The 27,029-nt window shown below is 33.4% G+C and overlaps 2 protein-coding genes and 1 long non-coding RNA gene across 3 annotated transcripts; 1 reads left to right on the top strand and 2 right to left on the bottom strand.

The window, feature by feature from the left end:
* The first annotated feature begins 360 nt into the window (after positions 1-360).
* LOC143909518 (uncharacterized) lies at positions 361-5,737 on the top strand. Its single transcript, XR_013260347.1, has 3 exons — positions 361-438; positions 4,804-4,897; positions 5,600-5,737. It is a non-coding gene; the product is annotated as an uncharacterized LOC143909518 (long non-coding RNA).
* Positions 4,707-19,726, bottom strand: Spred (Sprouty-related protein with EVH-1 domain). Its single transcript, XM_077427530.1, has 12 exons — positions 19,417-19,726; positions 15,874-15,992; positions 15,277-15,794; positions 15,036-15,204; positions 14,654-14,739; positions 13,222-13,381; positions 13,018-13,139; positions 12,812-12,944; positions 12,578-12,737; positions 12,392-12,503; positions 12,219-12,310; positions 4,707-7,370 (listed from the first exon to the last, which is right to left on the bottom strand). Exons 1-12 carry the CDS (start codon positions 19,434-19,436, stop codon positions 7,217-7,219), a joined length of 1,845 nt encoding a protein of 614 aa, XP_077283656.1. The 5' UTR covers positions 19,437-19,726; the 3' UTR covers positions 4,707-7,216.
* Positions 19,727-24,711: 4,985 nt separating this feature from the next.
* LOC143909516 (delta(3,5)-Delta(2,4)-dienoyl-CoA isomerase, mitochondrial-like) lies at positions 24,712-26,898 on the bottom strand. Its single transcript, XM_077427529.1, has 8 exons — positions 26,771-26,898; positions 26,370-26,511; positions 26,200-26,288; positions 25,915-26,122; positions 25,445-25,532; positions 25,260-25,372; positions 25,052-25,178; positions 24,712-24,970 (listed from the first exon to the last, which is right to left on the bottom strand). The coding sequence occupies exons 1-8, from the start codon at positions 26,808-26,810 to the stop codon at positions 24,872-24,874; spliced, it is 906 nt and encodes a 301-aa protein (XP_077283655.1). The 5' UTR covers positions 26,811-26,898; the 3' UTR covers positions 24,712-24,871.
* Positions 26,899-27,029: the final 131 nt, after the last annotated feature.

The raw sequence follows: 27,029 nt of genomic DNA, 5'->3' as shown, positions 1-27,029 counted from the left end.
AAGAGGATCGAGATGATGAATTTCATAGTCAAAATTGCAAGGAGTCACCTGAAAAAAAAAATCTTATTTGAATTTGGTCATGTATATACATAGTATGTACATAGTATGAATCATTTAAAATTATCTTGGATAAACCGCCGAGGTTATCTCTAATTTGACATATATGCAACAATTTGATAAAAGACTAATTTTGATTCCATTAGAATTTAACCTCAACTGATATTATTTTTAAATTTAAAGTTGAACCAAGACAATGATGTCAAAGGATTCTACCATATGTTTGTTTTATTTTCTCAATAAATCATACCTAGTTTGAAAGGTGGTTTCTAAGTACATACTTGGTACTTAGTGTGATGCTAAACAACACCAATGACACTACGTATCTATTTTTGCCATCAAATTTAACACAGCAGCCGGGATGTTTGTGTGACACGTGTGGTATGTCCTCATGCTGATATTGTTTACTGTTTGTCAATAACATTGGTCGTTTGTTATCTAATTGCTGTTATGATGTCTCCTCAAGGCGACTCCACAACACATACATATGTATAATAATTTTCATGTGTTAAATTTTTTGCATATTCCCAAATGACGTTGAAAAATATTCAAAATTAATTCAGCCTTTATTGCGTCGTCATTAAAATGTGATTGTCTTTGGTTTAATCATGAAAGCAATTTTTGTTGTAAATGTATATTAAATAATAGATGTTGGCGATCAAAGTTCAGCTAATCTATTGTAGCTTTAATATAATATGCCACACTTTCAAGGAGCAAATGTAAACTTGATATTGCCCGTATGATTTACTGGTTGGTACATTTTCATATTTTAACACATTGTACACCAGTGCATAATAATCGATAACGTGTGCACGCTTTCTACATAAATTACTCTCGCAGCATTTGTATATTTTACACTAAAATATACAGCGTATGTTTAGTATAAAAATCCCTTCACTACATACTGTACCTCATTAAAATATTCATTAGAGCGCATTTGGAGTGGGATACTCATTTACATTTATTGTATGCATGGAGTCGACGTGTTTGTTTTTAATGTGTTATCCTAATTTGCGTGCATAATTTACATTTTTCTTTCCTAAAAAGCAATACATTATGTTTATATGGGTAAATCTTTTGAAGGTCACCACTAAAATAAGTCGTCTTTGCTGTGCATGTGTAGTTAAAATTAAGTGTAAAAATGCATAGTAAAATGAAATAGTGTGAAGATGCATAGTAAATGGCATATCTTCTCTAATATATAATTCCGAAAAGACTTTGTATGTATGTTTGTTTGTTTGGTTCGTAAAATCCGTGACGTTCAATTTAATAAAAAAACAAAGGAATATTCAAATAAAATAAAACTATTCAAATAAATTTAATAAATTTTTAACTATCAGATTGGCCATTTTTAAGCGGTTTATATAACAAATACTGAGCGAAGCCGGGTAAAAACACTAGTAACATATAACTTTATTTTAATTCGTGTATCAATTCCTTTCCGAACCCACCCGTTGAAATCAACGGGCACCAAAGTAGTATGTAATATATCAGAAGTCGTTAATCACAATGAGATTGAAAAATTGAATATGCAGTTGTATCATTCGATAGTTTTTCTTTAACGATTTTTCTACAATATAATGTTATCTGTATGCGCATGAATTGGTGTTATCTTTGAATCGGAACAAAAATACTAGTGAAGTAAAAATATATATGAGATAATGAGAGCCTATAATGCAAATTTCATAAGATATAGTGTGAAAAAGATAAAGTAATAGGTGTTTAAACAATTAAAATCTGACAAAACGAGAGGGTGGCGGAACATCAACCATATTAGCCAACAGCATAGCTCGGTTGTTAAGCTTCTGCTTAGCGTAGTGAGGTGCCGGGTTCGATCCCAGGCCGGGCCTCGAGTGAAAATGAATTTTTTAGAGTATGCTGCTGGTTAGACCTGGATTTGTGACTCCAGGTTGATCGTTTCTTATCAGAGTTTGCCAATTTTCTCTGATTTCACTGTTGTAACGGTTTCCGGTAAAAATTGGCCAAAATCCTTCCTATATGTATATATGGTTCGGTGATTCATTCAACCAGTTTTCTCGTGACCGTTTTTAGGGTGTGACCAGTTTTAGTGTGACAGATGATCATGTGTGACCAATCTAGAGCGACCTGTTGTCCTGTGACTAGTAGTCCGTTTACCGTATATACAATTTGTGTTTGATTAATGTACAATAAAAATAAGTTTGTGTACGATTTGATAGATGTCTCATTGATTTGCGGGTTTTTCAATGTCTCGTAATTCAGTTACATACTTATGTATAATGAATAAAAAAAATGCTGCAATATTTGTAATTAGCCAGGAAGGCGCATTGGGGTTGCCTTTAATGCCTTCCTGGTATGTGTTGTCATAAAAAATAAAAGTAAAATAAGGCTACTGACTGCTAAACGTCAAGATGACCAAAATATTTGCATTTTTTAACGTGTTTATTACGATTATTTTTCACTGTGATACCGGTGGAAGCGATTTAAATTTCTATCGTTGACCAAACCGCGCAAAATGGCTAAGTTTCAATACGATCTGAAGAATGTAGGAATAGTGTCAGCAGACCAATAAGCAAAGTGAAACATAGGATAGACTTGTAATAAAAATACAATGCAGAATATTCTGCAATGTACAAACGATGATTCATTCAAGAAATAACCAATACAGATGAAGGCTCGTCACAGCTCACAAGTTATAGTGATATTGTGACAAAAGCTAAATCAACGACGGTGAAGAAAATCTGTCTATAATAATGCAACAAAAATATTTAAACAACTGTTTAAAATGTGAATTATTCATTTGTTTTTTCGTTAGTATAACTACACACACATGTCAATGTTTGAATCTTTAGGTTGAAATATTCAAAAGTCGGAAGCAGTTTTCTTTTTCTGTTTATTAATTTTATTACATTATTGTTATAATATATATATATATATATATATATATATATATATATATATATATATATATATATATATATATATATATATATATATATATATATATATATATATATATATATATATACACACATATATATATATACACATATATATATATATATATATACACATATATATATATATACACATATATATATAATTTAGTAATGTAAATACATTTTAATAAACAAATCTATATTTATAAATATATTTTTGTCAATTTATTTATTTTTTCTGTTAAAAGTGAATAGGATAGGGGGTTATACACGCCCCGAGTTTCATATCCGCGTGCACAAATGCACTCGTTTACATACACTCGGTTATACAAAGCTTACACTTACGATCTAAGCGAAATTATAAAATAAAAATAACGATTTTCATATTATATATATATGTATATAATATAAACGCGCGACGGACACATTCCCGTCTCGCCCCTATCCAATTCGAAAGGATAAAATTAAACAAATTATGTAGATCATTATGAAATTTTGACAATTTTTTTCTCCAATTTAACTAAGCACGCTGAATAATGAACAGCAGAATTTCCAATAATAATAATATTACTTACAGTTATACATTAATTACACATATTATACTCTTATATATAAAGACAGTGATAGTACACATGTATAAATTTTTATATTTATACATATTTACTTTCATAAATGTTAGAGAACTTATTTTATATAATATTTTTCACATCGAATTAACAGGGAAACCTAACATTACTCTTTCAAATTTTTCGTTTTTTTTTTTTTTTGTAAATATTAATAAACATCTTATAACATCTAATTACATATAAATATATAGATTTAATATAAAATAAATTGTTTGTTTTTTTTTTCAATGCGTTACAACTGTAACGCATCATACTATTTCGTATGAGACGAAGTCTATCACACCATCGAAGCGATGATTTCAATCAATTGATATATTGTCGGTCCAAAATGCCACCGAGAGATTGTGCGAGTATAATATTTATATTATAAGTCTAGAATGGTCCCTACCTTTTTTAAACGAAGCTGTATTTTTTGATTTTTGCGATGACATTACACATATTTGTTAATAATTTAGTGAAGTTATATCGATGATGAGTATGTTGAGTGTAGACTCTACATGTGGCACAGTCGTGCGACAACATTATCAAGTATTAAATCGGTGACACACTCAGAGCAAATCGTCCCACATAGAAATAGTATGATGGACAGGAGAAGCTTTTTCAAATTCTATTGTGACTGAATGTGGATTCATCAAAAACACACATCTCAGAGTCTTTTATATCAAACGATGATGATTTGTATTTTCGATCTTATTGTACAAAGTACATAGTACAACTCGTCAGTCGGAGTAAGCCGAAACTCGCCATACAACAAAACTTTAAAATATATCACAGAAAATCAATTAAAATTATAATTTAATACATAATCGTATATATACATATATATGTTAAATCAAATAAATGAGTTTCGAATTACTCCAATTGCAGCTGAACTATAAATAGAAACTTGTATATGATAAAGTGAACAATAAAAAAAATAAATAAGATAAATTAAATAAATAAATATATATATATATAAATTTATATATTCTAACTTTTTTAAATACATTCGATAAAACCCGTTGAGCCCTAGGATAATATCGAGAGGATTTAAAGAAGTTGATATAACTTGTTCACTTTGTATATTGAAGTATCTTTTGTTTTGTTTTGAGTTTTTTGATTTTTTAATGTGTAAAATTATTATTTTTTTTCAAAATGGTACTATAAATATTATATAAATTTATTATACTTTAACACAGTAACGATAAGATATAATTTTTCAGTTGATTTAAATATGCTGAATTGATCGAAAACAATAAAAACACGACCTGCGGATTTCAATATTTTGATCCGATGTGTCGAACACTATTCCGGTGAGTGATATTTTGATTTGAAATCTACACTTCATTAATAAAATACAACAATACAATATATGCATGCACTTTGAATCACAAATAAGTGTGCATGTCGAAATTAGAAACACCTATAGACACACTCTTTCATGTTCAGCACCAGATTTCATCCTTATCATCGTCATAAACCATTCTCAACCTCGTCGCTTCCTAAACGCACAATTATTACACATATAATATAGTTATCATATAAATAAAATAAAAATAACGAGTGTTCGTAAAAAATATTTAATGCACAAAAATAAAATAATAAAAAACAAAAGCTATGTACAAAAAATATATAATAATAATAAAAAAAAAAAAGGTAATTGTGACAATTTTGTATGTGTATAAAAATAATTATACGGCTGGCAGGACTATACATTTTGACTTGGTCCAATAACTATAAAGCAATATATTTCGTAGTCGACAAGAAAAATAACTTTAATCATGTATACACTAAAAAATATTTGTACTAAACAAACATTAAGTTTTTCACAGTAACCGTTTATCGCTACAGACGGATTAAACCATACGAAGAACAGTAAAACATTCAGCTCAGCACGCTCATTCATTCGCACACCAATAAATAGTTTGGACTTATCGCTAATCTCCAACTTTGGAAACATGCACACAACAGTGAGTGAGACACTATAAGCACACGAAACATTAATACATTATACCACAGATGGCCACACCTGTAGACAAGTTGGAGATGAAATTTAATCAAAATTAAAATACGTCACAGAAGACATCAAATTGAACATCATTTCATCCATGCAGAAGTCAATTCGACATCATAAGTTCGTACAGATTGGATTGCGATTCATTTGTGACACTATAAAAATAAAAATTGTACGACGAGGAATTTCATAAATGGATTCTGATTTAAACAAAAAAAAAAGCATGAAAAAAAATCACACATACCGCATAGAAATACTGTAAAAAAGCTTGGCAAGGAATCGATATGTATTTGAATTACAAAAATATAGTCAATATGAAGCAAATCGCAACTATAAATGTTTATTGTGTATTTTTTTTTTCTCTCCTCTTTACACATTATGAAATTTGTACAAATAGTAAATTTTCCTAGTTATCTCTTTGGCACATTTGATCGGTCGATAATTATATATCGTACGAACACGCATAAATATTCATTTATGTTGGAAGTGCTGCACAAGCATGGCAAGTTTTCATCACAATAAACTTTACGTTTCAAATCTGGGCTGGAGTTTCCATGCGTCGGAACCGTAGCGGCCTATTCATATATGCGCTTCCTACGAATCGACAAAAATATAAAATCATACGCATTTCATGCCTATTTCGCAGACGAATTTTAATACTGAGTGTTTGAAAACAACCAAAAAAAAAAAAACCTCACGAGTGGATTTAAATGATGATAGTGACGGTGAGTCCGTTGCGAGCACGAGAGAAACTTCCCACTTCTAATAAACACAAATCTTTGTCATTTTTCGAACATAGTGAGATCTCACAAGCAGTCTAATTTAATAATACTTTTCCACATCCTTAAAAAAAAAACGCAATTGATGCACATTCACCTGAAAATATGACACGTAATTAATAATATCCTCTACTAAAAACTGATTGGTGGCGATGGTAATCAAACATGATATGATATGGGTCAGGCGGGTTGCGTCTATATAATAAGATACATATAACGAATTGCTACCAAATACAGCAATTCAAAATTGTAAAGGTGTCATATTAAACATTACATTAAATCATCATCCATTGATGTATAATATACTAGATCCGCCCTCACGTGTTATACTTGTCTCCCTTTTGGCGCATGCAAAATACATGGCGCATGCACAGTTTCTCTTAGTAGGTAGGTAGGTACCGCTGCGTCGTAGGGAAAAAAACCCAACTTCCCCAGTAGTTAAACCCCCCACACCCCTCAGTTAGTGAAGACAAGATCTCCGACCAAAATAACACGTCTGGGCCCATCTAGTGTATTATACATCAATGTCATCATCATAATAATAACGATGACCGTTAAAATAAAACGAATCTCTATGTTCGTGTGTGCGTGTCAACATCAAATTTCACTAAATGAGCAATCCAAGATGTTCCGTCTGCCACATTTGTATTTCCCCTCTCTTTCTTTTACACACAGTATAAAAATTGTTCAGTACACACAGTACAGTTTAATATATATATGTATATATATATATGACGTATCACAAATTCTTCAGTTTTCGTTTTGTTCACCGTCGCACACACAGCGTTGTGTATACGCATTATATCTTAAATGTGATTGACAAATATATACTCTCGGATGATCTCAATGGTGTTGATAGGTGTGCAGCGTGTTCCGTACGGGAGTATGTTTTCCACCTGTCAATCCGCAACCGACGCAACACCAGTGAACGGCTTTCAATGGCGGGTAACACCACAAACATGGCACTAGGATGCTCAGCACTGCTAAGCCTAACCACCTAGAAACGAACAAACAATTCACAAATTATAAATCAATTCAATTTAATATATCTGAAATGAGAGTTAGTTAGTGCAGATTTTTTAATTTATTTATGGTTGTGGCTATTTGCAGGTACTATATCTGCGACAGGCGCAAAGCTTTCTGCGCATGCGCGTGAACTTTCTTACATTTAATGTATGCTAGACTTGTTAAACCGTTTTGCCCGCGGCCGTCTTCTATGGAAGCTTTGGGCGACAAGTCTGTAGCGCGGCTGTCTTCCATCGAAATTTTTGAACTTTGCACGGGATTTTGAGGCTTATATGCGCCTATTTCAACTGTTTTAAGGTTCAAAATTGGTTGAATATATTACTGAGTTGAATGCCATCTATTCAATTTGCTTAAAATGAATACACATATACAAGTCAAAAATTAGTTTTTTGTGGAACCATACTGAAACCTCGTTTAAGTGACGTCACGTCTTCATACAATTATGAAGAATGATTATTTGACAATTGATCCAAAACTACGAGATATATTATGTATTTTATTGTTTAAAATAATACTTTATGTGTTAATTAACATATCTAGGTACTTGAGTAAATATTAAAATCTGTATTTAAGGTCGAAAACTCGATTGCCAAATTCGCGAAAAAGGTGCAGCGTACAGGACTTGTTCGCTATATTTATTGCCGCGGGCAAAGGGTTAATCAATCGTTCATTATACATGAGGCAAATAAATTTCGCACGTTATTATAATAGATTTATATCATTTAGCTAGTTCGCGGCTTGTACTTGTATGTAGTTATTATATGTTGAATATGATAATAATTTTAATTAATTTGGATTATATTTTTTACCTACGTCACTTTACGAGTTCGAACTAAATTTTAAGAGGTTTAAAACAAAATTTTAACAGTAAACACGCTGACAGTGACAGTTCACGCGCATGCGCAGAAGGCTTTGCGCCTGTCACAGATATAGTACCTGCAAATAGCCAATAATTCGTAGATATAGTACCTGCAAATAGCCACAACCTTTATTTATAACATATTAGCCACAGTGGCATTACAGAGAGCTCTAACGCGTCATTGTGGCCAGTCATACAATTATAACATCATCATAATAACCTATTATACATATCTTGATGGAAAACTCTTTGACATTTATAATCGATAAAATCAACCACTGGCGTTGTTCAACAACCACTCAACCAGTTTAGCACAGTTTACATTGAAGAGGTCAATTTCACCAGCAACCCTGTTGAGCAGATGGGTGACCGTCACCGCACCGACAGTCAAAAAATCGAAAATGTTCGTTTACCATGCATACATATGAAAAACGGTTAGTATATATATATATATCAGTGGCGTGCGGTAAAACTCTCTCTCCCCCCATCGTACATCCTCACTTAATTTGCGCGAGCAGGATACAAGAGGAACAGACTTTTCCTCCCGTATCCAGCGCGCGCACATTAAATAAGGCTGTATGACAAAAAGAGAGATAATTTCACCGCATGCCACTGATATATATTATTCGATTTTCGATATTTGCCTTCCAATATTTGCTTTTTCGATCTCTTGACTTTCGGTGCCGTGAGGTAGACCCTGAGCAGATATGTACATATATCGCTCCAGATATTGGAGACGTTGCCAAAATATTTGTGCGAGCCACAGGAGAAAACAAATCACGATTCCTCATGTCCCTGAACTTACTAGATGCATAAAACGTAAATTCATTAAGAACCTGAGGATTGTGTACTATCCCATTTAATAGCTTAAAAAAGTGCTTTCCCAGAAACATAACACGACGATTGAAGTCTAACGCCCTTGAAGACGATCAGTTGAAGCCTAACGCCCCTAATAGGAATGCACTAGGATTTAGCCAAGGATAATAACCATACAATTTCATATACAGATATCTGAGAAACCGTTTTTGGATTCTCTCAATGTTCCACGAATGAGTCATATGAGTAGGACTCTATATAATGGAAGAAAATTCTAGAATGCTACGTACTAGAGATTCATAAAGAATTTTAAACACCAACACACCCTGGAAAGGTTTACTAACTCGTAAATAAGAAATTACTGTTAACTAAATACTTTTTTCTCCGAGACATTTTATTTAGAAATAAGCAGTTAAAAACAGGACATGTTTATTACAGACGGACGACCGATGTAAGAGCAAGCCAAAAATATAATAGGTATAAACCTCCCTGACAAAAAGAAAAAGGAAACTAATGATTTAATCTGATACTAATACTAATGATTTGTTTTATTATAATACAAAACATAGTACTTCTTTATTTATTTTATTAAAATACATTGCACAATAGCATTAAAAAAGCAATGTAAAATTATAAACAAACATAATATTTAAAATACGCGTATGTAATAGCCACACCCATTAGTATAATTTTCGTAAGAAAAAGATATAGACAAAAAAGTACAAAGATTTTTAATTTATATATTTCTATTTCCTTTTTTAAGCAATGTTGTTTCTAAAGAATCAATACCGAAAATCATCCATTATCAAATATATGTATTCTTCCAATTTATGTAGTTGTAGTTGAATGTTTCAAGCTACATACAGTAAACATTACTTAACTATTTATTTGTCTGTAATATGCATGTAAATAACTCAATAATGGAATAAATAAATGATGTCTATATTATTTTACACTTCAAAAGACTTTGAAGTAAAACATCTATTTCCTGTTTTGTTTCCGTATAATTTTTTTCTGTATCTTGTCAACTAGAAAATATATGATCATTTTTTTAAACATATTTCAATGCTATCCTTGTATTCCGTTTTGAAAAGATGTATTGCTATCAGTCGATTAGAACGAAGCAGACTTTTAAGTATGGTTGTACATAGAATTGGACACATTTCAAATATATCTTGGACCAGGGTGCGAAAAGTTTCAGATCTTTTATAATCTTATCTTGCAGACTGTAGTTATTTTCAAAATTAAGAATTTTTGTTTAGGGATAAGACTTTTTTTTTTTACCAAAAATAAGAGACTGAAAAATTATATAAATGAGACATTAACGCAGTGTTAGCGAATTATAAAAACACGCAGAACCAATTTATTTCTCACAAATTTCATATCTCTTTAGATGTTTTATTACAATTATTACCGATTTCAAGTTCAAAAATGAAATTGATTTCATAACTAAACCTACTGCATTTAGATGGGTACATATAATAAAACTTTTAAAGTTATTTACTGTAGAAATCATATACATATAAGAGCTAAATTGTGTATCGAGTACTAGAGTTTCCAACAGGTCTGTTTTCAAGAGAAAAAGTCCTATTTTTTTTATTACAAGCCTCATTTGACAAAATTCTTTAGTTCTCTCTCTTTTTTAAAAGCCTCTTATTAGTTTGCTTTTTATCAAATTAAAAATGTTCTCTTTTTTTACTAAGCCGATTTTTAAATATGTCATAATGATTAAATACGCATTTACGATTTTTTATTATAAAATAAGCATTTATAATAGTGTTTAATTTATAACGTTCGAATTGCATAATTGCATTATCGAAAATCAACGAGCGCGCTATTTAAATATCTATTAAGAATTAAAATCTGCTGAAACCAATATTTCTTTTTATTGATTAATTTTTAACATTAATTTTTAAACAACTTTTTATTGATTTTAGTGTTAACAAGATTTCTGTATAATTCACGTTACACTATTTTGACATCTGCTTTTCTTTGAAATGACGAGGGCAATAAGCAGACATGTTTTTAAAAAGGTTAGTCGTCTTAAGAAAAATTCAGTTAATTTTTTATATACAAAAAAATATCATTTATTTCCTACTTGAAATTTTTTATTCTGCCTCTAATAATTTTTTCTGTTGACACAGATAGTTGTGTTTGTTTTTATTTGATTGAATAAACATTAGAAAAACAAAAAAAGAACAATTGACTAACATATCACTTTTAACTTGGGCTGTATCACCAATCAACCGTGAGATTTTGGTGTTTTTACTAAAAAAATCTTTAAAATTAAATTAAAAAAAAATTACAATAATCTCTTGATTTCAAGTCACAAGCGGCTAATGATTATTAAACGTATTTTATGTAAATATGGGCTAAATTTATTATTTTTAAAAACAAAATTAAGGGGGGGGGGGGGATATTTGCAAGCTTTGCACCACACTGAGTGTATTTCATATAAATAAAATGAAAGTTTTCTGACTATTATTTTTCAAATGTACATACATATATATCTTTTACAAAAATTCATACATATGGTCCGCAAGATTTAAAGTTATAAATTTAGTGGTCCATAAGGTTGGCGACTGCTGTTCTAAACGCCCTTATGATAAATGATAAATTTTTAATTAGTTCTTAATGTCGAGGCTTAATTGTAATTTTTTAACAAAATAAACAATTTTACAAAATATTTAATTTTATTAAAAAATTACATATGTACATAAATTACAAATGACCTTTTTTACTTCTCAGTTGGCAACCCTAATATATACATATAGGGCGCAGAAAGCACCTCTCGCAGTTAACAAAAAGAATTTAGAATGCTAGGACTATCCAGAGATTAATGGTTATAAGAAATTAGTAAAATACATGTGATAAGTTTATTGATTATATTTGTTTATATGTATCGAAATAATTGCGCAACAAACTGAAATACTTCAATAAACGATCAAGGCCTGGGTCAAGAGTGGCAGTTTTGTGGAAATTTATCAGAAAATCACTAATTATCTATAGTACTTGGAATTGTACAATATTGATATTTTGATATTGTGAGTAATGTCGTTTTTGATATGCACATACTACGTAACTAAAATATTATACATACATATTTATGTAGAAAAAATAAAATTTAAAAATATAAATATTTACCTCCTTGTACAACCGTCTTCGGCCGCATTGCAAGCACAAGGATGACCTGGAAAGTCTCCTTCGGCATCGGACATACAATGATACAGCATACACTGGAAATAAAACACACACATATTTGGATTTATATCTAGAAAACTGTAAACTGTAAAAAATATGCATAACAAAGTACATACCTGAGCGCACTTCATTCCAGAAACGCCATTAATGCACGAATTAAAGCAATCGGGAGCATACTCGCAACTACCCGGTTTATTACTGTTTTCATTGTACCACTCCTGGCAGTGTCTACAAGTAATGGAATGAAATATAAATAACGATGAACCGGCATTGAATTGAATGATTAAAATTTTCGCACATACCTGCACTTTTCTCTAGAGTGGAAGCCATCCGTGAGAGAGAGCGGTTTTTTGGGCAGATCACGATCTCTTTTTTTAGTAGGAAGTGGTGGTCTTGTAGGCCGATAGCCCAATAAGGGTTCAGGATATGAACAAATAGAACCATGCTTTTTCAAAGACGAACCTAATTAATAAAACAGTACATAGAATATTTCCTTATATAAAAAAAAAACCATCAAAAATTTGCATCAGCATTACCGGAATCCCTCCTCTGCAATAAGGAATGTGTAGTAGGATTAGATCCTGGAACAGTACTTTGCGAAGACGGTGATCTATCACCAGAAATGGATACCATTCCAGTTCCCAGACTAGGATACATATAATCATGAACCTGAAATAATAATAAAAAAATAATTATAATAATTTCAACAAATTTTAAACTATTATTAGGGAATTAGACAGACCTGAGTGAGTTGCACATAATAGTTTTCAGCATTTAAAGGATCTTCAACAAATATTGGAGGCTCTTCACTACACGAACCAGCTAGTTTTGTCTTTAACAATAGTTCTTTTGTAGTAGACAAATCTATATAGATGAAAATATAAATATTTAGATTGTGTCATTAAATAAAAAATATGTTATCATTATGGACAAGCAGAAAACATACTCATATTTTCCGACATATTATAGATGACAGGATGTCGTACATCCAGATGAAAAACGGGACCACTGGTGGGCTGTTGAGGCTGATCTGTATGACATCTGTGAGAACGTGATGCCGTCGAATTCTCAGAACTCGATTTCGAGTCAGAGGGCAAGTTCAGGCACTAATAAACAATAACATTGTTGAGTTGTGGGCAAGCTAAGAATGAACATAATTAGTAATTATAAGACGCAGAAGGATTCTTTGCAAACTTTTGACCCCAAACGATACATATCGTTGGCCATTAAAAAGACCGCATATTAACATATCCAATGAAATAGTGCATAAAACTAGGATGAGTAAAAAACAAACAATGTCAACCCTAAATGGATTGTATAGTGTTCTGTTAATCGTCTGAATTGAATATATATATATATATATATATATATATACATATATATATATATATATATATATATATATATATATATATATATATATATATATATATATATATATATATATATATTCAATTCAGACGATTAACAGAACACTATACAATCCATTTAGGGTTGACAACTCATTGCAATATAAAAATGTGACAAGTTTCGGTAGTTGTTCAAGATTATATAAATTCCTACAATACATCTAGCATGACAAAACTTGTGTCAAAGAAACTGCACATAAGAGTGAGACATTAAATAGTGCGTACGAGAGTCAAGAGCGTGAAAGATTAAATACAGGTCAAGTTGGAATGATTATTTACAATTATTGTGATCACGTTTTTTTTACATGTGCCAGCTTCTAAGATCATTTTATCAGCTGTATTTTTTTAATCCTTACTATAACTTCTTTGTCTATCGTGTTTTTTAAAATGGGTATTTAATTTTTTTTAATGTTCTGATAACATGTTATGGTCAATTTTTGAATAGTCGGCATTTATTTTAGGTAATTCTGACGCTTTATAGCTATCACTCTAAATGACCACTAGTACATTTATACGGGCTTGTTCCAAGATGCAAGGATGTTGCCTGAATGAGTAAGAGCTGGGCTACAAGTAACTTTGTTTCCCAGGCATAGTTGTTCGTGGTCACCCAACTCGGGCAACTATGTAGAAGCAACCAAGAATCCGCTCACTAATACCAATAAGAGTTTTTAATACGTGACAAAACAGTCACACGTGTTCATAGATTTTTCACTATGGAGTCGCCAGCAACTAATCACCGGGTGTGACACCCTTCAATACAACTCGATACATTTTGAGGGATCGCAGAAATCGATCTTGCTAGTCGGGTAACTTTACGACTTGGGCAACTGGTAAGTTGCCTGTATGACATGCTCCATACAACTGTATACATTTGATCTGGTCGCGCAACAAAGTCAACCGGTGTGGTCGGGAACTAAGAGTGTGTGGACAAACCAACTTTACAAAACAAAAGGAAAATTATATATTCACCTCAAATATGTTATCATCTTCGTCGTCTTTAGGAGCTGGATTGTGTTTTTTGTAAGTGTGAAGCGAAGGCCACGCACCACCCAGACCTAAAAAAGCATATAAAAAAATGACATTTAGCATACAGATATTTTAAAGTATTTTTATATGTAGTTACACAGTATATTGAACATGTCAATCAAAATTGTGAATCGTTTTTCTTACCATGGAGGAATCCAGTGTATGCGCAAGCAAACCAAGATGGAAGCACATTAGATAAATTAGTTTGACATATCTTATTTTTGCGCAACGGATATATTTTAATAATAATAATAAGATAATAAAAAGAACGAAAATATACTATAAGTTATATATAAATAAGTATTAGCAAATTGTATATATTCACCGTCTAACAAATCTTCGATCGCAGTTCTAACACCTTTGTCGAAAGCTCTCGCATCAGCAGCCGTTTGAAAAGTGAGACCAAAGCGTTTCTCATCCGTTACCCAATGATGAAATGTCGGCATTACTTTATTATATTGAAAATCCTTTTTTATTGTACAAGACAGCACAACCTGTATAAATTGTGTAAGATTATATATCATTGAAGCAAACTAAAAAAAATATGTAAAAAAAATCTTACTAACCGATTGATCACTTATCCTTTTGCCATAAATGAAATATTCAAATTTCAGTCCAGATCCAAGATTTTGTTGGGTTCCGTTTGCTTTTTGGAGTCTTTTCGCGGTGAGATCTTCTCCTAGTCTTTCTTCAATACTGGCTCCTCTCTGGCCCAGAGTCTCCAAATGACCTCCACTTCCACCCAACTGTTGAGGATGCTGGTGCGGTTTGACATTCAAGGGATTGGCACTTCTAAATTGAGAGCTTTGCGAAAGCGAAGAACCGTTTTTGGGTTTCGAGAATTGGTTTGATTGAGCAGAAGCTTGGAAACTGTTGGATGAGCCGTTCGATGGAGTGTGTTTGAAGAAAGTCTGAGTTTGCTGCTGTGGACTCGAAGTGTTTAGCCTTGAATTGTTGTTATTAGCCGACTGGTGATATGGAGGATTCTTTTGTTTAATGTTTTGGTCCGAAGGCGGTAAGGGTGGAGCCGCAGGGGCATGTCCCAATAACGAACTGTTCTGGAGTGCGTCAATTGGACCCGACGCTGAAAAGTAATCAAAACAAGTTACAACGGGAATCGTAACATATATGTATGTACTTTGGATAAAAGTTTATAGACTTACAGGTACGCAGTCTCTTGCGCACCATGACATTGGACAGGCCGCCACCCCCGAGGGGCAGCCACCCTCCAGTGCCCTCGTCGCGGCACATCACCTGCGCCCGCACGCGCACCAACCAATCACTGAAATTTATAAAAACAAACCAATCTATATTGATGAATTCAACATAAAAGCATAGTCAATTTCATTGTACAACCCAGAAGTTCACGGAAATTGGATAATATTGAAATATGTATGTACTAATGAGTACAATAATGAATGCAACCATTTATATGTAGTCAAATTTCAATGTAATGAACTTGTAGAGAACTGTTGAATTAAATAGTTGTAGTGAAAATGTTTTACAATGAAGGTGGAAAAAATTTTAAGTTATTGATAAATAAGTCTGTATTACGAAAATAATTTGCTGTAATGAAAATGTTGGTATTCGTATTAATAGAATTTGACTATAATCACTCATTTATCGTAAATTGTAAGGATTATGAATAGTGTATTTCGTTGAAAATTTAAATATAACTAATATTTTTGTTAGGTTAGTATAAATATGAAAAGGTTTGGGTACTTTTCCATTATCCGGAGGCATTGTTTTAAAGTTATAATTTTTTATTAAAAAAAAAAACCTAACCGATTGCTTTAATAATTATATAAATTTACATATGTTAGTAATATTAAATTTAATTATAACTCAAATTCCGGAGGCCAAAACATTTCAAAAATCCACTGTTTAGGAAGATTTTAGTCAGCATTATTCATTCTTTTTGCCTGTCTTCTATTTTTTTGACTAGCTAAGATTCTTGCACAGATTTTTCTCATGTATTTAGTTATTCTAGTCGAAGGTTGTGTTCTCAGTTATGCCTAATTCCTCTTTGCACAGTTTGATCGACTTCAATTACACTGTTCGACAAATGACGACTTTTTTTTGGTTCAGAGACGAGATATGACTTTTCTTATAGAATTATGGCCAGTAAACACGAATCTGGTAATAAAAATGTTGATTGGCTCGAAATTTGGAGAAATGTGTTTTTTATAAATCGCGCGATTTTTCTATATCTTGGTGTTGTTCGGTCGATGTCTCAAAATCTGTCAATTTCCTGTTCAAAATGAATATTGTAATCTATAGTCGGGTATTTTATCTTCCATTTGTATTACTTTTCAGCTTTCAAATCTCTCGTAATTAGTCATCCAGTTCAAATGAAAAGTCAAAAGTACCTATTTTCACTTGGGATTTTTTCCCACTGTTAATACTATTTTATATTGAGTTTTTTCTATTGAAGCATGTTTATTGAGTTGTGTTCTGACCACACTATTTTTTGTTTTCGTTTAAAAGGGTTAATTGGAAGTGTGCTGAACTTTAAATCGGTAATATTTGGGAGCAAAAAGGTCGTACTAGTGTTTACTCGTATTTACACGAATCTGAATTGAATTAATAGGGATAGATTTAAAGTTCAGCACACTTCCAATTAACCCTTTTAAACGAAAACAAAAAATAGTGTGGTCAGAACACTATCTTAATAAACATGTTTCAATAGAAAATACTCAATATAAAAAAGTAATAACAGTGGGAAAAAATCCCAAGTGAAAATACGTACTTTTGATTTGAACTGGATGACTACTTAGAGAGATTTGAAAGCTGAAAAGTACTACAAATGGAAGATAAAATACCCGACTATAGATTACAATATTCATTTTGAACAGGAAATTGACAGATTTTGAGACATCGACCGAACAACACCAAGATATAGAAAAATCGCGCGATTTAAAAAACACATACATATCTCTGAATCTCGAGCCAATCAACATTTTTTATTACCAGATTCGTGTTTACTGGGCATAGATCTATAAGAAAAGTCATATCTCGTCTCTGAACCATTTTTCGTGTCGAACAGTGTTATTTGGCCTACCAATATAAGAAACGCACAACTGTTACAAATGGTAGACGACTTTTGCAAATTTTTGTGTTGAATGTTGATTTTAGACAATTAAAGCTTTATCTTATGATTTTTTACACAACTTGCTACGTTAGACAAGCTTTTATGATTTCTTGTACACCTTGCTGATAAGCTTCCTCTTTTTTTTAAGAATGCTATGACATCTTCGGTAGATGGTAGAGCGAATAAGTTAATTTATGAATGTGAAAAAAAAAATGTCAAAAAAAAAATTGCCTTTAGATAACGGAAAAGTATTTTATTATTGATTAAGCATAAAAAATTTTAATATTTCAAAAAGGATGAACATTTGACTTTTTTTCCCAAAAATATATATACCATTTTTAACTAATCGTCTTTGTGATTAAATTGCCTTTGTTTATTATATAGAATCGATTGAAGTGTGACTGATTTGACAAAGGGTATTTCCTGAAAAGTCGTTCAATTCTGTTTTATGTTTATTTCTTCAATCGTCATTCGAATGTTTATCGAATGTGAATGCTTGTTTCGTTGAAAAAAAAAACATACAGCTTTATAATTGTCATTGAAAAGAAAGAAAAAGCGTTTTCTTTGTTTGTTGTTGGGCATGAATGATGGTGATTAATTATAGTGTTATGAGTGGGGATGGGGATAGGGATGGGGAGGGCATGGTCGTAATTGTGGTGGTTGTGTTGGCGGCAGTGCGTGTCGCTGAATGGCCGCCGCATGAATGACGAAAAGGGGGAGAGTGGGGAGCGGGCAGCGGGCAGCGGGCAGCAGGCAGCGGGGCACGAGCGAGGGTCACCCCCCACCACACCTAAACGTGCGTCTCTGCCACGACAATTGTCACAGATCGCGACGATTAGCGGCTCCACAGTAATTATTAATTAATTAATCCCATTCGTGAATATCATAAAAAAAAAAACAAAAGAAAAATTTTAATTAAAAATTAAAAAAACAATAAAACATCGTTTCGATCGGTTGATAATTTGGTATAGAATAAAAATCGGCGTCGAGTCTGCGCATGCGCCAAAGTGACGTATTCACGCGCGACATCTACTACGCGAAAATCTCATTATTTTTCCATAAATGAAAATGCGGACCCGTGCGCGCTTTTCCGACGCGCTTGAATCAATTCGCATACGCCAACCGCGAAACGTAAAACGACAACGCGTCGTCCACACATCCTCTATTGATAAATCCAAATTTAATTCATTGATAAGTCGCGGCCGAGATAAGCCCACCATAGGGTACTGAATGAAATGTTGACAATCGAGTCGGAAAAATCGCACACTACTACACTCGAAATTTCCACACGTGATACTAATCGACCGAACGCGCAGAGCTCGATCGCTGAAAACCAAATCTGAAATGGATCGCAAACAATGGACATGGAACACTTTCAGTCGAAATACATCATCAAGACGATGGGCTTTTGGATTCGGTATTTACACACACACACACACACACACACACACACAGGGTGAGCGGGCGGGAAGGGGAGAGGTGAGGTCGAGGGTGAGGGGTGGACGGGGTTGGAAAATTTGCGACGTTCGGTCGGCGCACGCGTTTGCGAAACATCGGGGCGTCGTCGGGAAGAGAGAAAATAAAAATAAAAATAAAGGCGGGGGTGAGGACTCACTCTTCATGCGCGTCGGCCATGTCTGGTGCGGGAGCGGGGCGGGCGCGCCAGCATGGTGGGCGCTGCGGCTCGGCCGCGGGCCCCCCTCACGCCTCACCGCTGCCCCGCCGTGGAGGCTCCGGTCGGCCCCCGACTCCCCGCACGGGGCCCCTCTCGGCCTCCGTCTCGGCCTCCGCCTCCGCCTCCGCCTCCACCTCCACGGCCTCGGCCGCCTCCGCCACCTCCGATCGCGGACGCGCTCCGACTCCGACTCCGACACCGACTCCGACACGAACCACTCCCCGCTCCCGACACCGACACCTCCGAGACCGCGGCTCGAGTGCGCAGGTCTCATCCCCACTCGCCACGCTGGACCGTCTGCATCACTGTTGGCACGCGAGCCATCTCCACTCCACTACTAATCCTTTTCCATTTCCATTCTACCTACCACACATCTTCGGGGATAGCGGTTACTATCATCAATCCTTTTTTTTTTTTACAAACCTCCTTTACGTTTCACTTACGATTACAATTCAGGAAAAGATTTGCCTCTTATCCGATCGTTTTCATACTTTGCTATATTGCCCATTTTGGTCATCAATATAAGTAAATGGAGCCTCCGCCATTACGATAGAGATAAAATAACGCTTAAGACGCGTTTCAAGTTTGCATATTTTAAATCTGGGTGACGTCTATGTAGTCTTTAGTTTTATACATAGATGGCGGTAGTAAAATAAAATTATTGGTATTTTTATTCAAAATAATAATTTATATATCTTAATATTATGTATATACAAAACTAAAAAAGAGGTTTGTTTTTAAAAAACTTTTTTTTTATTCAACATAGACATTATCTACATATGTGTAACATTCTATCAGCTTTTCAACAACTCAAAATGCTCAGCTTAATAACAACAATTATTGTCAATAACATTTTGAGCATACTTAAGAGGGCTGTACACCCGAAACCTTAATTTTGTTACCGTTCCTTTCTTCGATATATATATTGAGTGTGTGTATATATTGAGTGAATGCGACAATATATATCAATATATATATATATTGAGTGAATGCGACAGTTGCGCTTCGATCAGATAAAACGTATTTTAAATTGACAAAATCGAGGTTTCGTATTCTACTATTTTCTCCTCCAAAACTGGACCAATTTTTAAAAAAATTTCATCATTGGTATGAGAAAGATACTTTCTGTGCATCTATCGGCGTATTTTTTTTTTTAAATCGACCGTTAAATAAGCACGCTGGACTCGTTTCATGGGTGTAAAAAAGAGGCGATTTTATAGATGTTTGGCGGCTCGTAGCTCCTATAAAAAATAATTAATCAAAAAAATAAAACGATAGATGCACCCCAATGGTGGATATTCATAGCATATTAAAAAATAATTTCTCTAGTGCCATAATTGAGGAAGGGAGAAGTATAGTACGTTTGTATGGACAAGGTGCTGTCCAGCCCTCTTAAGTGGCGGATCAAGCACTTCAGTAAAAAAATGCTATCATCGTTTTTTTATCATGCTTTTCAGTATATGGTTTTTAATTAGGATATTACAAAACCGGTTCGGTGATTACTGATCACAAAGTCACTAAAATCTCTATAACGAAACGTCTGGCAGCCGAAAAGTCCATCATACTAACGATAACTATCATACCAACGAGAACTTGAGTGCCAAATATTGCGTATTCGCGATTTTAATGGCAAAAATTGTCTTTGTGACCACCGCAATGTGACTAATAATCCAATGACCTACAAAACCATATATATTTTATTTATTTACTAGTAGCTGAACCCGACATGCGTTGCAATGCCACAATAGTATGCCACGATGCCACGAGTTATCGTTAGTATGATAGTTATCGTTAGTATGATTGACTTTTCGGCTGCCAGATGTTCCGTTATAGAGATTTTAGTGACATTTGGGCGAGCGCTTTGTGACCAATAATCACCGAACCTCCGTTATTTTATTGTGGACATTAACGTATTGTGGACAATGATAATAATTTATGAGTTGTAAATTTTGGTAGCAAAAGCCCATTTCGGGGATTCCGGGGACCCAAGCGCGCGCTTACTTTCAATGTATGCTAAACCGCCACAGCTATAGAATAACATTGGAATAACAAGGTTATTCTATATACATATAGAATAACATTGGGGCTTGACGATCGAAACTTGTCTCCCTCTTACCAAAAAAATATAAATATACAATCTCACAGTAACTAGGTGACTTCTAAATAAGAAGATCCATTGCCAATTTTTTCATTCATTTCCCAACACCTCCCCGTTGTTTAGTCCGCTTTCTCAATGCAAATTTGTTTGCAATGCCTCATCTATGTTTTATTCTATTTTATTTCAATCGAACATATACATTCGCCTATACAAATCGCTCCAAAGTGATGAATCTACTAATACAGATACAAAACAATAATACAATTAATACACGTATTTTTATACTTTATTTTTATCTATGAACAATTTTTTGGAGCATTTTATTATAGAAATTGGCGAACCTCAAGACGCTGAATAGTTTGAGATTTGCAAGAGAGATTGGAAAGGAAATGCCAATTTGCAGGAAGCGTTTCAATAAAAATCAGGGAAATTGGCAAACTCTGAAAGGAAATGATGAACCTGGAGTCACAAACCAAGGTCTGGCCAACAGCTAATAGGGGGAATCGACACGTGACCACTCCGCTCGAAAGCATAATATGCTAACCACTAGTCCACGCTGCTGTTATTCTATATCTAGGGTTTTGAGCTTTTTTTCTATAAGTCCTATTAGAGTGATTGTTTACCAGTAAAAAAGTCGTAGGTTAAATTTCGGGTGGTATCATTCGATTTACTCGATGATTACGAGTGTACCTATCGCTGCTGACAACATTTGGATGGGTATTAACAGAGAAATGTAATAATAATAGAAGGGTTCTTACAAATAAATAATTGTTGTCAATATTACGCGGTACGTCTCTATAAATACGTTACAACGCACGGAATACAATCGGATAAATTTACTTATAAAAATGTATCCCATGTTGTTTATTGCGTGTTTTTGAATGCATTGTGCAATTTTTACCGATACTTGCCCATATTACGAGTAATATAAACAAACAGAAAAGTTTTTATCGGACATACGTCGAGCACCAAGCATCAAATACGACTGATGCTAAAATTATTTAGGATTGTCTGTGGAAAATCGTCACTTGACAACAATATGACGCCTAAAGCCACTTCTATTAATATAACATTTCTCTGGGTATTAAGACGAAAATGGATATAGTGAGTTAGAAATGTACTTACACATTTGATACAGAAATATGGTAAGCAAAAATTTTACCACTAGACATTCATATGTCGAAACAAGTCAATGGATTGAAAATAAAATAAAAAATTTAATAATCAATTATTTTCATTTGCCAAGACAAATCCATACATACATATGTCGTGAACTACTGCACTATGCATATAGTAAAATAATTACTTATAATTAAAAATGTGAATTTTATTATAAAACAGGAACAATTAGAATTTAATGAAAATAAATATTTTTTTTTATGTAATTTATATTAAATTAATTTATAAGCATTTGTTAATTTTGAAAGACAGCCACTCAATATAATGAAACGAGCGCTGAAAAGGTTTGCGAGACCTGTCTTATTCAATGAAAATCCACAAGTTTCATCCCACAGCCGACATTTTGGATCGTTCTGTTTGCCGTTGTTCTCGCAGCCTTGAACCGGCCGCTCCCACGCCATTGGTCCAATTTTTTATTACAATTTTCTTGAGACGGTCTCAGCCAATCGCGAGCCAGCATGGCAAATTCTGAACGAAAAGCTCTTAGCTCCAGCGACCCCAAACATATTATTGTCACACACGATCGGAAAACTCGCAGATTAATCCATCAAGCGACAAATCCATTATCGAAATGAAAATGCGACGGGCATCGAATGCAACATAGACCTTGATCGTTATTGAACGACGCTATTTTTACATCAATTAATTATCTATAGTTGTTTTCTTAGGTGCAGTTTTCCAGCGTATTTTTTATCTGATGTCCATTTCCAATTTAATCTTCTAGGAAAAATAAAATGTATACACGGTGTGTAATTTTGCTCGAGGCAACGTGTAAATCTTTGTTCCCATATATTCAGAAGCGCTAGTCCGAGCTTTCAGGGGGCTGTTACTAGATACCAACTTAGTGATCGCACGTAGCGCGAAATTCAAATTTAGCTGAGCAAAAGTTTTTCAAATTGGGGCGCAGTCCACGAGTTAAAAATACGTCAAGAGTAACCTATTTTCGAAAGCATCAATATTCATGGCTGCATCGATCAAACTGGGGTGCAGCTAGCTAGAGGTGGGAAGAGAGGGGCTGGAAGGGAGAGGCTGGTATTCATTGAGCGGCAGTTTGCCGGTTTGGAGGTACATACTGGCCGGAACTGGGTCACCTGTACGCGGGGTCGCATTCATGAATCCGAGAGCCTCGATTGATCCAGGGGCTCACGTGCTCCCAGCATTCATGCCTGGCCCATTGAAAAAATAACTGGGTCAATGCGCCGGCACCCTCTTCCTTGTCCCTCGCCAAGGCTGATGCACTTTATCGATCGCCCTTTGTTTATTTATAGACGCACTAAATGCTCCTGCACCCCATCCCCTCTATGGCTCCACCCTATTCAGCCCCTCGACCTCATCTATTTTCAATCCTTTGGACTGGGATCAAAATAGATATAGGACAAATTTCTTTACCTATCATCTTCCCCTAGCCATAAAAATAGAATGCTTATTCTCAAATAAGCTCGCGTATAAAAAATAGATAGAATAAATATTGATAATTTGACTCACTTTGAGCTAATTTTTTGTAATTCATAATCTTATTTCAAGAAAGTATAATACATTATATCATTTCCATCATGGCCCGCACAGCCTAAGCCGGGCCCCTGGGCTTCCATACTTGAGCCCCCCCCCCAAAAAGTTTCAAAATTGAAATTAAAAATCATTTTATCAATATTTTTCATAATACACATTAAGGAGTAATAATATTGAGGATCACCTGATAAGTGATAACATATTTTTACAAGTTTCAAATATAAATCATGGTGTAAAAATAATAGCTAAGCTACTACTTGAACGTAACTACGAAGTACAAAGACGAAAGACACTTCTGAATTTTGTAACAAATTAAAAACAAATTATCTCAGTGCTGGGCCCCCAGGCTGGAGCCATGGCTGTCCCCCCCCCCCCCCCGTCTCCCCCCGATGCCAGGGCCATGATTGTCATACAAAAAATTGATGTATTTCAATTAAAACAAGGATATTGTTTCAAAAATATATAATTAATTTTAATTCTTACATTTCAAAAGGTGTAAAAATTTATATAAAAATTCAACATTATTTTATTTTTATCACAATACAAATTTTCAATTTGAAATATTTTACTTTATTTTAAAAATGCACTGTTTCATTTCAATGAAAATTCTCAATATTTAGAAAATTCTGGTTTTTCTCCTTTTGTAGCCTGTGCCATACAAGCATTGATAAAATCTTCACTTTGCAATAGTGCTTGGTTTTGAAGACGCTAAAAATAATTAAAATGGTGAATTTAAAAACATTAATTGTGTTGAATTTTGAATAGGATTAGCGTATAAAAAAAGTTTACAATATAATCGAGTCCCTCTTGATTAGTGTGATCCAATGAGTAAACAAGTGTTTCCTTTGTGGCTTGTACAGCGACTGGACTTTTTGATGATATTTCTTCAGCTAATTCCAAAGCACCTTTTATGAGACTGTAATGAAATAAATACATTAATTTCTTATTATATATATGTAAATATATGCAAAAATATATATTTTTATTATTTACATACCTATCTTTATCGTCAAATAGTTTACTGATTAAGCCGCAATTCAGAGCTTCGTCTGATTTAAATTTTCTAGCAGAATAACAAAGTTCTCTAGCTAAAGACATGTTTCCAATTATCTATAAAAAATAAATGTAGAAAAATTTTTGATAAAAAATAAATTTCATAAATATTGATGAAATTATCAATACTTTTGGTAAACGTTGAAGGGTTCCTTCATCAGCTGCCATTCCAATATCAATTTGTTTGATTTGAAACCAAGCGTCTTTTGAACAATACCTGAATAAAATAAACTTTTTCAGTGGTACACATTATTTCTCGGCCTAAAAAATATGGTTAAATTATTGGTGAATACTTTACTGTATTGTACCGCAATTTAATCAACAATTCTAGATATATTTTAGTATAACATATATCTATTTAATTCTTATTTATAGAGAAATCTTATTTTTTTATGAATCAATTTACACTATAATATATTTTCTTCTCAAATTTATCCAAAAAATTATGCTTTTATATGCACATATCATACTAAAGAAGACGGGTGATCAAATTAATTAAAAATCAAGAAGCTTTCCCATAGAAATCTAGACTATCTAAAAATTTTCATTGTAGTGTGTATACATAAGTAGGTTTATCAATGTTTTTAATATCAAAACACCTAATATCAGCGGCAGTGATGAGATCAATTCCTAGGCCCACGCAAGCGCTATGTATAGCGGTTATCACTGGTTTGACACAAGTTTCTACGGATGTTATGCTGTCTTGAGTGAGTTTTATCACCTTTCCAACATATCTAACTTTTCTAGCAATGTCCTCGTATTCAGCTAATTCTTGAGCCATTGCCATTGCTCCCTGTAAATCGAGACCTAAAAGGAATCAAGCAGTTAGAATAAAACTGATTTTGGGGTAGATATTTAATGGGATCACGTTAAATTGCACAAACCGGCGGAGAAGTGTTTTCCGGCACCAGATAAAACGATAACTCTGCAATCTGCATTAGTGTTTAGCTCATTCATACAATTCTCCAAGTCTCTGTATATTAAAGTTCACATGTACATGAAATTTTGAAAGTTTCATACGCAGTTGAACATACATATGTAGACAAATACCAACTTCCACAGCGCATTATTAAAAGTGTTGAATCGGTCGGGTCGATTAAGCTCAACATGGTATACGAATGGTTTCGGAATTGTTACATTGACTGTCTCAAAATTATAAGCAGCTGTGCTATTGCCTCTTATCAATGAAATGATTCCTAAAATAGAAAAAAACAGATAAGGTTACCAACATTTTAATAATGCTTCAATGGAAGAGTAGCAAAAAAAAAGTCCAAGAAAATACAAATTATTTTACTCAAGAACTTAAAATTTTATTTATAAAATGTGTCATATATGGAGATTGACCAAAGATAATATTTGTTTATAAGGTTAATGAAATCTAAAATTCATTAAAAGTAGCGGATGAAAGTAAAAACAGAAATAATATATTAATATGCAAAAAACAAACAAATAAACCTCTCAGCTGTTTGGCGCCTACACGCATTAAAGGCAACATTTTCGGTGATCAAATTTGAAAACGAAGTGCGAAGTTCAACTATTTGACAGATGAGAGTATATTTTTAATTTTTGGCCGTAAGCTTTTGAGTAGTGTCTATCAATCTCGAGTGTTTGTAAAAATGAAATATGAAATCTATTTGTTGATATCAATATTATAATTACTGTAGTATCCATTGTTATAAAAATATGATATTTAATGACATTTAAGTTGTTTTCA

This window comes from Arctopsyche grandis, chromosome 3, assembly GCF_051622035.1.
Source record: "Arctopsyche grandis isolate Sample6627 chromosome 3, ASM5162203v2, whole genome shotgun sequence".
Classification (NCBI taxonomy): Eukaryota; Metazoa; Arthropoda; class Insecta; order Trichoptera; family Hydropsychidae; genus Arctopsyche; species Arctopsyche grandis.
This window is presented reverse-complemented; position numbering and strand designations above follow the sequence as displayed.

Excerpts from the sequence above, each read along its gene's own strand:
- Spred (XM_077427530.1), bottom strand. The coding sequence starts at position 19,436 with ATGGCCGACGCGCATGAAGA. Across the intron at positions 15,993-19,416 it reads ATGGCCGACGCGCATGAAGA|TGATTGGTTGGTGCGCGTGC; the intron begins GTGAGTCCTCAC and ends TATAAATTTCAG. Across the intron at positions 12,504-12,577 it reads CACTCTAGAGAAAAGTGCAG|ACACTGCCAGGAGTGGTACA; the intron begins GTATGTGCGAAA and ends CATTACTTGTAG.
- LOC143909516 (XM_077427529.1), bottom strand. The coding sequence starts at position 26,810 with ATGTTGCCTTTAATGCGTGTAGGCGCCAAACAGCTGAGAG. Across the intron at positions 25,533-25,914 it reads ATCACTGCCGCTGATATTAG|GTATTGTTCAAAAGACGCTT; the intron begins GTGTTTTGATAT and ends TATTTTATTCAG. Across the intron at positions 24,971-25,051 it reads AAGAGGGACTCGATTATATT|CGTCTTCAAAACCAAGCACT; the intron begins GTAAACTTTTTT and ends AATTATTTTTAG.